Source organism: Phyllobates terribilis, unplaced genomic scaffold (assembly GCF_046119375.1).
Source record: "Phyllobates terribilis strain yellow unplaced genomic scaffold, ASM4611937v1 Scaffold_5__5_contigs__length_657084704, whole genome shotgun sequence".
NCBI lineage: Eukaryota > Metazoa > Chordata > Amphibia > Anura > Dendrobatidae > Phyllobates > Phyllobates terribilis.
The window spans coordinates 454,050,390-454,063,946 of NW_027362765.1; the positions used below are offsets into that span (position 1 = coordinate 454,050,390).

At 40.8% G+C, this 13,557-nt stretch overlaps 1 protein-coding gene across 3 annotated transcripts in view; it reads right to left on the bottom strand.

The window, feature by feature from the left end:
* The window catches only part of SH3PXD2A (SH3 and PX domains 2A), a 376,426-nt gene that overhangs the window by 283,696 nt on the left and 79,173 nt on the right, over positions 1-13,557 (bottom strand). For all 3 annotated transcript variants that reach the window (XM_073685348.1, XM_073685347.1, XM_073685346.1), the window contains exon 2: positions 12,253-12,333. In XM_073685348.1, the coding sequence (XP_073541449.1) occupies positions 12,253-12,333 (81 nt within the window). The remainder of the gene's footprint in view (positions 1-12,252; positions 12,334-13,557) is intronic.

Here is a 13,557-nt window from a genome sequence, read left to right on the forward strand (position 1 = left end):
GTGCCAAATCAACAAGAATGTATTACAAGGACGCAGTTAAGACACAAGATATTTTAGGCTCAGTTAAAAACTGGGAGTGTGAAGTCCAAAATAATTATTGTCAGAGAGATTCCCCCACCCCCCATGAGATTCTTATAGGCACGGTTGCATTTACTGTCAGCCCTGAAAATGTATTTAATGAGCAGATGCTGTGGAAAAAGTTAGATCATAGAAACCATGCGAACAGTTCTCATGGGAGCTTATGAGCATAGACGATAAACCCACAGGATGCCCTACACAAATCACCGTCCTCCTCTACATAGACCAACTTGTAATATACTAGTCAATATAAGGGATCTTATAAAAGATCTTTCTAAAAATACTTTTAGCAGTAATATTATCGATATATTAATTATTTTAATATTATTATTAATGAAAAGGGAATGAAAAATTATAGGGATTAATTCATCATTTCTTTACAAGATGGTGTATAAAAGTCACACATTTCTGTCCAATACATAGCTGGAATAATGCTTCAGGTTTATACACACTAGTCCTGCCAGTCTTGGTATTTAGATTCAATTATATGTATTAAAATGGCACCCCAAGAATAGTCAGTGGACCATTAGGTGAAGAAATTACAGGACTACAAAAAACATAACTACCGGTACTTTATGCCAGAAATCTTGCCCCTTGTCCTCAGGTTGCATTTAGTAGAGCAAAGACAAAAACAGACAAAACCAGTGGAAGGATGTAGTGCTGTGTCTGAAAGAACATGGTCTTAGGCTACATTCCCACAATGAGCTTTTGGAGAGTTTATGGTGCAGATTTTTTCCAGCATTTCTGCAACCATTAAGTAAAATAGGTTACTTGCATTTTTTGAAATACACACAGCTTAAAAAACTCATTGGGGGAACACAGTGTCACAGATTTACCGTGACAGAGAGGAGCCAGAAGACTGCAGCGTCAGAGTTCACATACTTCTGCATTGAATAGAAGCATTTCTCCCTCTTATTAAAAGGTGCTAGTTTCTTTTAGCGGTGCAGGAGTTAAACTGCTCAGCTTTGAGTCTCTGTAGCTCTTCCTTCTTGGAAGTTCTCAGCTGTGCAGCATCAGCCACTCCCCTCTCTTATATAGTCTCTGCTCTGGCAATCTGGATTGCCAGTGTTAAATCTTGTACAGCCTGATAAGGAGTGGAGGATTCGGTGTTCGGTAGAGGTGTTTAAGGAGAGTTGTTCTGTGACTGTTGCTTGGTGTTTTTGCTGTGCCCACAGTCCCTTCCTCTTCTATTTTTGTTTACCTTCCTAATCCCTTCAGTGTTTTTCCTCTGTTGTCTGTGGGTGCATATTTTGCATGTTTGATATTTTCATTTATCCCTGTACATCATTTCCTTGTTTGTCTGGCAGGGTAGGGTTATCAGACAACAGTATAGTGACATGTAGCCTAAGGGGTAATGTTTCTCATTGTGGAGAGTGACATGCCTGACATACCAGTGTAAGGAGACTTATAGGCCATGCAGTGCTACTCTAGAAAATTAGGAAATTAAATATGCAAATTACCTCTTCAGAGAGGAAGAGGACTTGAACTCTAGTGCCACTTATTGGAAGTAGCAATCTTAAAAGTCACTGTCAACCTTTAAAGAGCCTGGTCACTGGCATGTCAGGCACATCAGTCTCTACAAGAATTAACATTACCCCTTAAACCTCAATCAGATGCCTCTCATACAACCAAATCAGCTCTCATGCTTTACACTGAAGAGGGGCAACACCCTGAAACATGTGTCTGCAAACTGAGATTTAGGTTTGGTTTTTATCCTAAGTCATATGGTAAGGTTTGGTCTTTTAGGATTGCTACATCCAACAAGTGGCACTACAGTTCAAGTCCTCTTCTTCTCTGAAGGGGCAATTTGCATATGAAAGAAAGCAGTCATGTTTCCCAATCATCTATAAGGGTAATCTAAACGGGAATTTTCCACTGTGGATTTTTCACAGCAAAATCCACAGCTGCAAAGTCTGCAACATTGCAAAGCGTGAAGCCCACAGTAAAAACCAACAACATAAATTGAAATCTGCAGTGTCGATCAATTTATACTGTAGATATTTTATGCAGCCTGTGGATGAGATTTGGCCCGTGAAAAGGATGTCCCTCGTCTAAATGAGCCCCTTATTCCTTCCCCATATGAAGCTTTCACATTTACGCATCTTCTGTCAGTAGGGCTTCATGGGTCATTGATGGTTAGCTGTGTAGTCGATTTGCGCAACTCAAGGTTTACTAATTAAGTAGCACAACTATTGTCCATATGATATCACATGCATTAATCTGGAACGCTTGTGTCTGGTTTAGGATGGACATGGGTTTGACAGATGTCAGCACATGCACACTTGAATGGACAATGACATGACAAGCTATGATATCCCTTACAATCAGCCATATTGTTAGTATATGGATATGGGTTTACTACATAGCAGAATGATGCTCACATCATATTTCTAGTTTAGTTGTGTGTAATACTACATTGCACCTGTAGTGGCCGCTACAGAGAAGTTGAGAAGCTAAATAGCGACAAAATCAGCCATTTATTCGGGGTCTCGGGAACTGGACAGGCGATCATGAGACAACTTCAGTAACTAATTGCATATTTTTTCAGCAGAAATAATGATGTGGGTGAGTTTTAGATATGCCGTCTCTAGTGTTACCAGGTTATGCTGGCAACTGTAGCTCTACAATAGATTAAAAAAAACAGTTTGCACACCATGTTGTGGTGATTTCATGAAAGAATAAACTTTAACCATTTAAAAAAAAAAAAAAAAAAAAGTAAAAAAAACGAAAACTTCTGTCATTTAGTCCCTCCGGTGTCAGCGCTTCCTGCTTTTACTCTCATGTGCACCATGGACCTCCTACAGGAAGAGGCCTGAATAGTAGTAATACATTGCACAGGACACCATTGTGACTCGTGGGTGGATATTCTCTGCTTGGCAAGAAATACAGACTCACTCGCTGTACTACGCACACTCATTTCCGCTCTTTTAATAAAAGTAATTACTGCCTTCTAAATAGAAAATGATTGGTCTTGACATTTAAATATCTAGTATTCCCAAAGGACCTTTCCTTTTTTTGACTGTTTAACCCCTGTCTACTTTTGAAGACGGGACTTCGCTATAGAGTTCTTACTGGAGGGTAATGAAGGCCCACCATTTTAAATATATGGGCCACATACTGTGAAATGATTTGGATCCCTAGACTGCCCGCCAAGTATCTCTCAACCTGTTTTGGTATCGGATCATAACTTTGTGATCAATGGATGTTTAGGGTAGGGAGATCACCTGGTGGTAGTGATGTTATAGTGCATTTTCCATTAATACAACCACTAATAAAAAAGCTCCAAACTGGGCACCAAGCTTCTGAGTAGCAATTCTGCCTGAATGGGGCATCTACCATTGAAACACATTGAGGGAATTCCCTAAGACTGGTGTTTCGTATGCCAGTTTTAAACAGAAGCCAACTGGTGTAAGATACACCAAAATTAAAAAGGTCTGAAACTTCTTGTACTGCCCATACACCACAAAATAAAATGTTTCTCAGTTTTGTATGTACAGAGATTTACATTCTGAATATGGGAGAAAACCCTTTATATAAAGAATGCAACAGAGCTAGCAACAACCTCTGCTCTTCATGCAGATATCTTGTGCTCTGATGAGGCTGATAATAAAAATTACAAAAGGAAGAAAGTTAATTCTTTTTTCTTTTTTTTAACATTTATGTTTTGCCATTTGTAAAGTTTTCATGTGTGTACCGAGTGATACACACAAGGAAGATATGAAGGCGATCCCACCCCTCTTAGGTGTAAGACTTGACAAAGCGTTTGAGGATGCAAAACGTCCATAGTCTAGTGCTGCGTGTCCTCCCTGTTTTTATCCCGCTTGTTTGATGAAATTCAATAAATTTCTGTTTTTGTTGAGTCAAAGTGCCATAACCTCTTCTTTTCTTTCATTTGGTATTATATAGATTTTACGTTTGTTATTGAGCACCATCATTATGCTTCGTGTTTTTGCGGTTTATTCCCCGTGATTCATATATAATGACTGACACCAGAGACCAGTGACGCCCACCATATATACTCTTGCGTATAAAACAATTTCAGTTATGTTCATTGTATGAACAGACCAAAAATATTTGAAACCCTCCCCAATGTGCAACAATGACCATCAGAATTAAAAGGGGATGGTAACATGAAACAAAGTTCCTGCATCAACCTCTTGAGGTTACCGGAAACTGTGCAGGGGAAATTATGACAGTAAGAGACCATGGTCTTTCTTCAAAATGAGGTTTGTAGCTTCCCACATTCCATCCATCAAGAGACATAAAACCAAGAAGCTAAACTCTACATCCTGCATCCCAACTGCTATGAGTTCTCTTCCCCAAGTGTGTATCATAATTATCAAAAGATTGACCGTCACTTCCAAACAGAATACTGGTGTGAACAGGTGCATACTAAGAGCAGCCATCTCCAAACATAACTAACAAATGCTGCACTCTGCGCTCTCATCACACTAGTAATGCAATTCAAATTTCATAGATTTCATGTTTGCATGCTATAGCACTACAGAGTGCTACTTTATTTGTTAATTATGTAGCGAGATGACTGCCCTTAGTAAGCACCTGTTCACATCAGTATTCTGTTTGGAAGTGACGGTCACTCAGTCTTTTGATATCTGCATATATAGGCCCTCTGACTGAGCACTCCACCTACCTACCCATATAAATGTAGGCTTCAGCCCAGGAGAGGAATTACATTAGGCTTGGTTCCCAGCAAAAGAGGATCACCTTGTTGTTGGCAGCTGGGTAAATTGGACAAATTATGTGCTAAGTATCTTCGTTTTTTCCTACTTTCTAGAGCAGTAATGCAATTCAAATTTCACATAATTCATGTTTATATGCTATAGCGCTACAGAGTGCAACTTTATTAATTAGAGCCAAGTATCATGGTTTTAATGCTACACAAAGATCTAAACTCTAGCCTTAAAATTGTATATGATGTTGAACAGGTTAAATATACCCGGCCATTTTTATCATCACTTGAGATCTACTGCTTCTATAGGGGTCTAGCAGTGTTTTTTCACCTCTCCCCATTAAGAAGATGTTGAGAAAAATGCGTTTGGCCAGTTCAAGCAGTTTGGGCACCAGTGAAATATGTTGTGTGAATACTTACAGAGGACTCTTAGAAAAGCGAAGTTTCCTCTGGGTGCTCTGGTTTCCAACTACAATTTAAAGACATACTGATAAAGAATTTAGATTGTGAGCCCCAATGGGGACAGTTTTGATAGTGTCTGTAAAGCGATGTGGAATTAATGGCGCCATATAAGCAAATAAAATAAAGAAAGAAGAGCAGATGCAACAAACTATTTCTCAGTGAGCAGTCAGTTCAGTAGGTTCATATGGGTCTTGTACTATGGGCTTCCTAATTTCTCTGAAATGCCCCCCTAATGTAAAGAATCTTGCTATTTTGTCAGGTTCCCGTTAAACTTTTGAACCAATTTCCTTGTGTAAGTCAGTGAAATTTCCTCTTGGTGTGCATCAGAACAATTACACAATTATCCCTAAATGGACACTTTCAAACCCTGATGATGTAAAAGATCAGGATCTAAGATGCTGAACAAATCAATGGCTTCAATTAAGTCACAAGAAAGAACAGAGCAAAAAAGAAAACGCTTCTGGCATTAATATGAAATATGACAGCCCAGCACAATTTTTGTCAGTTCTTCTGTCAAAGGGACGCAAAGTTCCCAGAAGACCTAGTGACACTCGGCAGAAAATAACTATGTGCGACATGGATTTCTCTGAAAAAGGATGTGATGCTGACAATTTTAAAAGGAACTTCATCACTATCCTCTCATGAAGCACAAAAATGGGTTTCCGTAATGGGAGAAAGCACATATATGAATCAGAAAGTCCCACACCTGGGATCAGTTACTCTACTTGAGTCATAATATCCTGTGCAGATCCACAGGATTTTGCGGTTCAGAGTACGGGACATAGCATCATACTGTCTGCATTCAGATCTGAACAATTAAATACATGCTACTGACCCTTTCTGCAAAGCTTTTATTAGAGAGAAAGCTAAAAAAGGCAAGTAGACAAACGGTCTGAACCGGAACGGTTCTAACTGATGTTTATGGATTTTCGAGGCTTTTATGGCAGGTTGGTGCAATCCTCTGTAAGAAAGTGCTTTGTGCATGAATTATTGTTAAATAGTATTTTCATCAGCTTCATATAGTAGCCATTAATGGGGTATTCCAGCCTAAACAAGTTATGACCCCTCCACTAAATAGAAGACAACTGTTAGATCGGTGTGGACTTCCACCAGTCTCTGACCACCTGTAGCTAGGAGGAGCTGAATGGAGAGGCACTGCACATGTGCAACCTGTTACTCCACCAATCTACCATTCTTAACGTAAACTGTCACCTTCAAAATGCATATTAAACTAGATGAACTGTGATATAGGCATGAAATCACAGAAAGGATGAAAGGGTGGCACTCTGTCCCGTAGAAAAACTCTCCTTCATTGTAGCAAGTTAAAACATGGATGCAGGGTAGCGGGTCATCTGAAGGATGACGACCGTTTTGGGTGTAGCCGATGCTCCAACGGGTCCAGGTATCAAAAGACCCACTCCCCTGCATCCACGTTTTAACTTGCTACAATAAAGGAGAGTTTTTACGGGACAAAGAGTGCCACCTTTTCATCCTTCTATGAAGACTTTTCCTTCTGGGTGAAGCACCTGTTAATCCTGGTGTCGGCAAACTGCAATGTGATAAAGGCTTGTCTGCTAGTGCCTGCGCGGACACAGTGTGGGCAGATGAGTTCTCTTCCCTGGCTCCTCCCTGCGACCACTGCTCGCTACACTGTCACCAAGTGAGCGGCTTCAGAGAGGAGCCAGGGAATGAATATGCACTGCACTCACAGACATGTTGTAGGCTGAGGTCAGGCAGCGCTTACTCTGGGCAAGCAAGCATGGAAAATCCAAAAGCAGGAGAGGTCCCCAAAATGCTAATTGCAGAGGCGTAACGGTGCACTGAGCCTTTGGCCATGACAAGGGTGCACCAAAGCCATTTGATTTGCATTAAATGTACTTTTCTCAAGCTCTGTACAACTAAAATATACAATGCTGGTAAGATTTTTATAGGAGCCAAGTCCTCTATATCAATGTACAGTTATTTTAATATGCGTTATAGGGGAGAAAAACATTGTTTAACAGCTAAAGTGTCTAAAATAAAAAAAAATAAAAAAAAAAAAAACTTATTTAGGCCCAGACTTTAGGTTTCCCTGCCCCTTGGCGGAACAAGGCACACAGTGGAAGCAGTTGTATTTCTTCTTTTATTGTTGGATTTGTTGTCTTTTAGATCTGCTTAAAGGGACTATGTCAGCACAGGATGACTGGTCAAACTAAGTCCCTCCGCTCGGTGCTTCACTGCAGATCCAGTCATTTGTATACACCTTCCCACCGGATTGGTTTCAATCTATCTCCGCCTTTCTCTGCCTCAATGAAGCAGGAGCTGTCAATCAAAGAAGAGGGGGTGGAGATAGAGGGAAAACAAGCAGGTGGGAAGGTGTATGTAAATGATTGGCCCTGCCGTGAAGCGGTGGGATTTAGTCTGAACAGTCATCCTGTGCTGACAGAGTCCCTTTAAAGAGGACCTTTCACCAAATTTTTCATGCTGCACAGACAAAATAAAACTTTTTTTTTGTTTTGTTTTATTTATTTTGCTTCTCTATTGAGCACATATTAGAAATTAAATATTTGGCACCTAATGAGTTAACTTTAGTTAATGTACATACTCATAGTATAAAATCGCTATATTTTGCACATGATACATTTGTATACCCTTGGTCCATTTCAGCAATGCACTGTGTATCCGATTGTCTCCTTCATTTGATGTACTGTAGTTAATAAACGTTATCTGTTTAAAAAAAATATATATTTTTTTCCTTTGGATTTCACCAATGTTTACACAACCTGCATCTAAATACACATATTGAAGCAGCTTATATCTGTAAAAACAAGGGATGAGGGGTGTGATGACACCAGAGGTGTCCGTTAAATGACTTTTACCGCTGTCCCTACAAAAAGAAACAGGTCTACATTGTTGCGTTTATTGGGCAATGATAATACTTGGCTAAATTCCTGATCTACAAATGCCAAGTATTACCTGGAGAAGCAAATTCTACATTCTTCAGAATACAAGTTAAAAAAAACCTCACTAATAATTAACAGGCACCAAACATACGACCTGCAAGTTTAAGCAGGACTATTAAAGTTTGCAAATTACAATATCAAAATCACAATTACAACATGTCTGCGATGATGAAATGTTTATTTACCATAAATCTAAGTATCTAATGTCTTGTTAAACAAGCCTCAACATTCCCATCTATGCCAGCGTTCTTAAAAGAAGGCAACTCGATATTCTGCGGACCTCTCTCTGCCTCCTCATTATATTATATCCTAAATGGTAGGGTCCCACACTGCAGAATTGTAGTAGAGAAGTTGGGGACTTTTACATGCATATGAATGGCGTTTGCAGAAATCCAGGACAGCACGGTGGCTCAGTGGTTAGTACTGGTACTTTGCAGCGCTGGGGTCCTGGGTTCAAATCCCACCAAGGACAAAATCTGCAAAGAGTTTGTATGTTCTCTCCGTGTTTCCGTGGGTTTCCTTTGGGTTCTCCGCTTTCCTCCCACACTTCAAAGACATACTGACAGGGATTTTAGGTTGAGAGCCCCATCTTCCAAGATGAATGGTGCAGTGGCATGAGGAGAATAGTGGCAAGTCTAAACCCGGCCTCCCTACAGCACAGGAAAGACAGGGGAGGCATGGTTTAGACTTACCACTGCACTCCGCCATGCCACTGCACTGGTCATCTTGGAAGCAGGAGGAACAAAACGCAAAACTGAGTAGAAGATGCAGATGGAGGCAAACGAAGGGCACCAATTATTGTGACAACATATGAGAAACATAGTCACTTTCATTGTCTCAGGATCGAGAGTCACTTTAAATATGCCAACTAGTGTAGTCCAGCTCACCTTAGTTGAGGCTTTCAATAATTCTCAGCATGGAAATGCCACTCCTGCCCCTTACGGTCAAAGACTGACTAACAAATAGAAGATTTTCCAGCTAATTCTTGATTAAAATATTTCAAGAACTTTTATTCCAGATCGTTAAAATTGGTACTCCGTATCAATCCAAGCATGATGTAGTTTTCTTTGCATTTCAGACTAAAATAGTACATAATTAAGGACGCTGAAATGCGTAGGAAACTACTTCACTTTAAATATGACATCAGGCCATACTGGTTGTCATTGCAAGATAAAACAGAGGAGAGATGTAGGATTGTGACAATATTACAGATTAGGCAAGTATATGTGTGTTCACAACTGATATTGCTACTTGAACTATGCCGTAATATGGAGGAATTTGGGGCCAAAAATTATTATTCCTCCTCTTGATCCATCTTATTAAGGTTCATTTACGCGGTCTGACAGTAGGCACTAGATATGAGCAAACCCGAACTTAAAAGTTCAGGGTTCGTACCGGACAGTTAGTGTCCAGTGCTAATTGCTGAACATGGACTTCTCCCAAAAGTCTGTTGCAAAGTTCGCAGTTCTGGGGAAAGTCAATTGCAGAGAGAGAATTGTTTCCAGATCCAAAGTTTGTGTCTCCATTATTTTCAATGTGGTTTGGGTTCTGGTTCAAGTTTGGTACCCAAAGAGAACTTTAGACTAAAGTTCGGATCGGGTACCAGAATCCGAACTTCCACAGGTCCGCTCATCTCTAGTAGGCACTAAACAACCGGCGATCAGCATTCGTTTAACAACCTGTTTACACATGCAGATCGTTCAGTGTGCATAGGCTGCCATTTTTCTCGACAGCACAAGTCCTGTTTGCACAGAACAATGTGTTGTCAAGAATGAAGATCTTTTCGGCAGCATAAGAGATTATTTAATCAGACTAACGAGCATTTTGCGCATTCATCGGATGATTCGCAGCCTGTTAAGATTGTGAAGTTATCAAGAAAAGAGCATTTCAAGGGAAACTCGTTCACGATAGTCTTGCAGTGTGAATCGACTCTTAATCTTTCTGTAGCATTACTTACAACATATTCAGATTCTAAAGTGTAAATGTCCTGGAATCGTCTTAGGAGTGTAATATGCAGCAACTCAGAAACATAATAGAGACTTGGCAAAGTCTACCGCAATGTAAAAAAAGGGTTAATCTCAAAATGCTTAATTAACTTTACTCCGTATGGTATAGGGCAAAACATTAAAGCAGTGGGTGCCTTCCATTGACGCTAGGCACCCATTCACTTATCAATAGAAGCTTTCAAGACTTATTCTCCAATCCTGAGACAACGTTTCCTGCCAGTAACACTAACCCCATTGACAGGCCAGGCCTGATGAGAACTTTTTCAAATCTACCAGGAAAGACCAGGAGACTGGGCGAACAAGTTCTAGAAAAATGGATCGAGGGTATTAAATGTGTTCACAAAAGCTCACACAATCCTCAGCCATGCTAATCTACAGATAGGCTTCTCTAGGTATTTGCAAAGGAAATGGCTATGTCTAAAATGCGATAATTTACCAATTATTCTTTAACTCTTTCATTGGTCGGAGGGGTCATGCACTTAATTTTTAAAAGTGTATTGGCACAGCCAGATTACAACTCTCATCATCCTATTTCACTGCAAATTAGGCATCTCTAAAATCAATTCTAATGGTTCCAATATTTAGTTATGTTCATGAGAGTAATAGTATGAGCTACTTACCTGATACAGTAATTTTATAGACTTTGTCCATATACTTTAAAAGACGTACACTGAAGACTAGACTACAGCCATTCCATTTTTAAAATACATATTACATTGAAATTCTTTTTATCCAGCATTATGTAATCCAGAATGTATGATAATACCTCACTAGCCCCTAGCACAGAAGAAATGTATGCAAAGCCAACCCCTCTCTTTAAAGATGGGTTTAGACTGGCAGATTTTGGCCCATAACGGGCACCAAAACAAACGATATATCAAGGTTATTGAAGTTCATTTAAAGCCCTCTTGATCTGGTGACTCCTCTCTTCTTCCGGTCGCTGCCCTCCTTCTCTGCTTCACATGGATGACGCGTCTTAAGTCATCCACACAGTGTCCTCCATCATGCTCCTGCGCAGGCGCACTTCTCTCTGCCCTGCCGAGGGCAAAGCACTGTACTGCACATGCGCCCGAAAAGGCCAAAGAGCGCCGATAACCTATCGGTAAAGCCGTCGCATGTGTACTACAGTGCTTTGCTTTGCCCTCGGCAGTGAAGAGAGAAGTGCGACTGCCCAAAAGCTCAATGGAGGACACCGTTGTAGGACGCGTCATCCACACGAAGAAGGGAAGGAGGACGGTGACTGAAGGAAAAGAGGAAGCGCCTGATCAAGACCAGGGATGCCGTTTTTCTTTAAGTGGCCTCTGCAAAGCTTTGCCCCCTCAATGATCCAGTAGAGGAAAAAAAAGATAAACTCCTGTTTTCTAGGTAAACTCATTAAAGATAACACTCCGATTGAGGGGTTGCATAAGGTCTTGCAGCCTAACAAATGTTTTATTTCCCCATTTTCAAGGTTTTGTGTCCCTACTGTATCTCAACCTTCTTGAGATTCTACAGGTAGCCATACACTTTAGACTGGTGTCAGCCAAACCAACGGTTTTTGAAAAACCAACCATCTGTTAAATAATCAGTCAAAATGTGTGTGGAAGATATCGGTGGAAAAAAAAGATTGGGTACTTTGTGTTTCAACGATCCCGACCTTTTGTTTTCAAGGAAGATGAGCCGCCAGAGGTGTCAGGGGCAGCCTAATCCGCCTCCCACATGAGAATATATGCACACTCAGTCGAAGGTGTACAGCCACCTTAAAGGGGTTGTCCGGTCTTAACCTACAAGTCTGCAGTTACTCTATGTGACTGCAGATTTGTGAATCCTCACATTGTGAGCACTGCGCGTTGTGAGGATCTTCCGGTACCACTGCCAGGAGCGATTTGCATACTACCGATCACATTCCGACTAGACTTGTCTGGCTTTGCTCAATACACTTGCATTGAGCGAGGCTGCAGTGCGCACGATGTGAGGATTCACAAGTCTGCAGTCACATAGATTGACCGCAGTCTTGTAGTTTAAGACCGCACAGCTTCTTTAAGAGAACATAATGGAGCAAACTTCATGTAAATACTGTAGCCAACAAATATACCTGAAGATCAAAGAACTTGCTGTATCTTCGGTAGATGACATGTTGCATGGAATCCGACCAGGTTACCTTTATGATATACACCTGTAGGAAGACAGGAAAAACAGAGACTTTATTACATATCTATACATGGCATAACATATAACTGAAAGAAATTGACAAAAATGTCCAGTCTATTTCCCAGCACATGCAAAGGCAGAGTAACATACTCTAGTAAGCGGTCAGGAAAAAATAGAGACCAGGCACAACTGGAAAAAAAGGCATATTGTATGAAATAGTGAACCATTGGCGACACACTGGGAATACACAGAGAATGACCTAAGCTATAATCACCTTTCCCTATAGAGGATGGAAAAGTTCAATCCTCTTATTTTAACAGGGAAGAAGATTACAGAAAACTTTTACCCTAAAGATGTGCGGTATGCATATTGATCCAATGTATCTAAGATAAATAAGCTTTGCAAATTGCATTGGTTAAAATTCTAATTAAGGTTACATCACCTATGTGGATCTATTAGTCTCTGGAGTTAAAGACTACATATTTATACGCAGTGCCCAGACACCAGACGGCGCACGGTGAGATAGATGGGAAGGGAAGCACTGCTACTAGGGAAAGATAAAGGGGACAACCCCTGAAACTTGCCCTGCGCAGCCCTGGGCTTCCTGACGTACCTAGACAGGTTCTTTAACCCCGTGCGGCGATCGCGGTCCTATCCCTGTCTTTCCCCAAGTACCGTCCTGCCCAGTGCGTGGGGCAGCAGGAACACTAGTCCTGCTCTCACAAAGGCACAAAACGGAAACAAACAACGGCACAATCACTCAACCCGCACCCAGACTACATAAAAGTATAAAGAAAGGGTGAGGCTAAACAAAAGGGAGATAATGGAAAGGAAAACACCAAACAAACTTCCAAACAGCAATCTCCAGAGATGACTCCTAGACGACTTCTCTTTCTACAGCTCACCCGTCCAAACGAAGACTAAGATATAGCTAGCTATCACTGGCAACTACCCAAACTAAGAGATGAGTACTTATACCAGAGGGGAGTGGAGAAATCAGAACAGCTGAGATAACTCAGGAGACAAAACTGCTTAATCCTTGCAACAACAGAACAAGTGAAATCTGCACAGCTAATTGGAAAGCAAAATATATCCAACCAGTGCAGGCGTGTGTACAGCCAAACGCTGAGATCTTCTGACCCTTGAACTAGAGGAGACCACTCTTTGTCGTAGTACCCCCATGACACATATTCCTATATTCACCCACTTCTCATTAACCTACATTGAATAGAAAAAGGAACCAATGCCA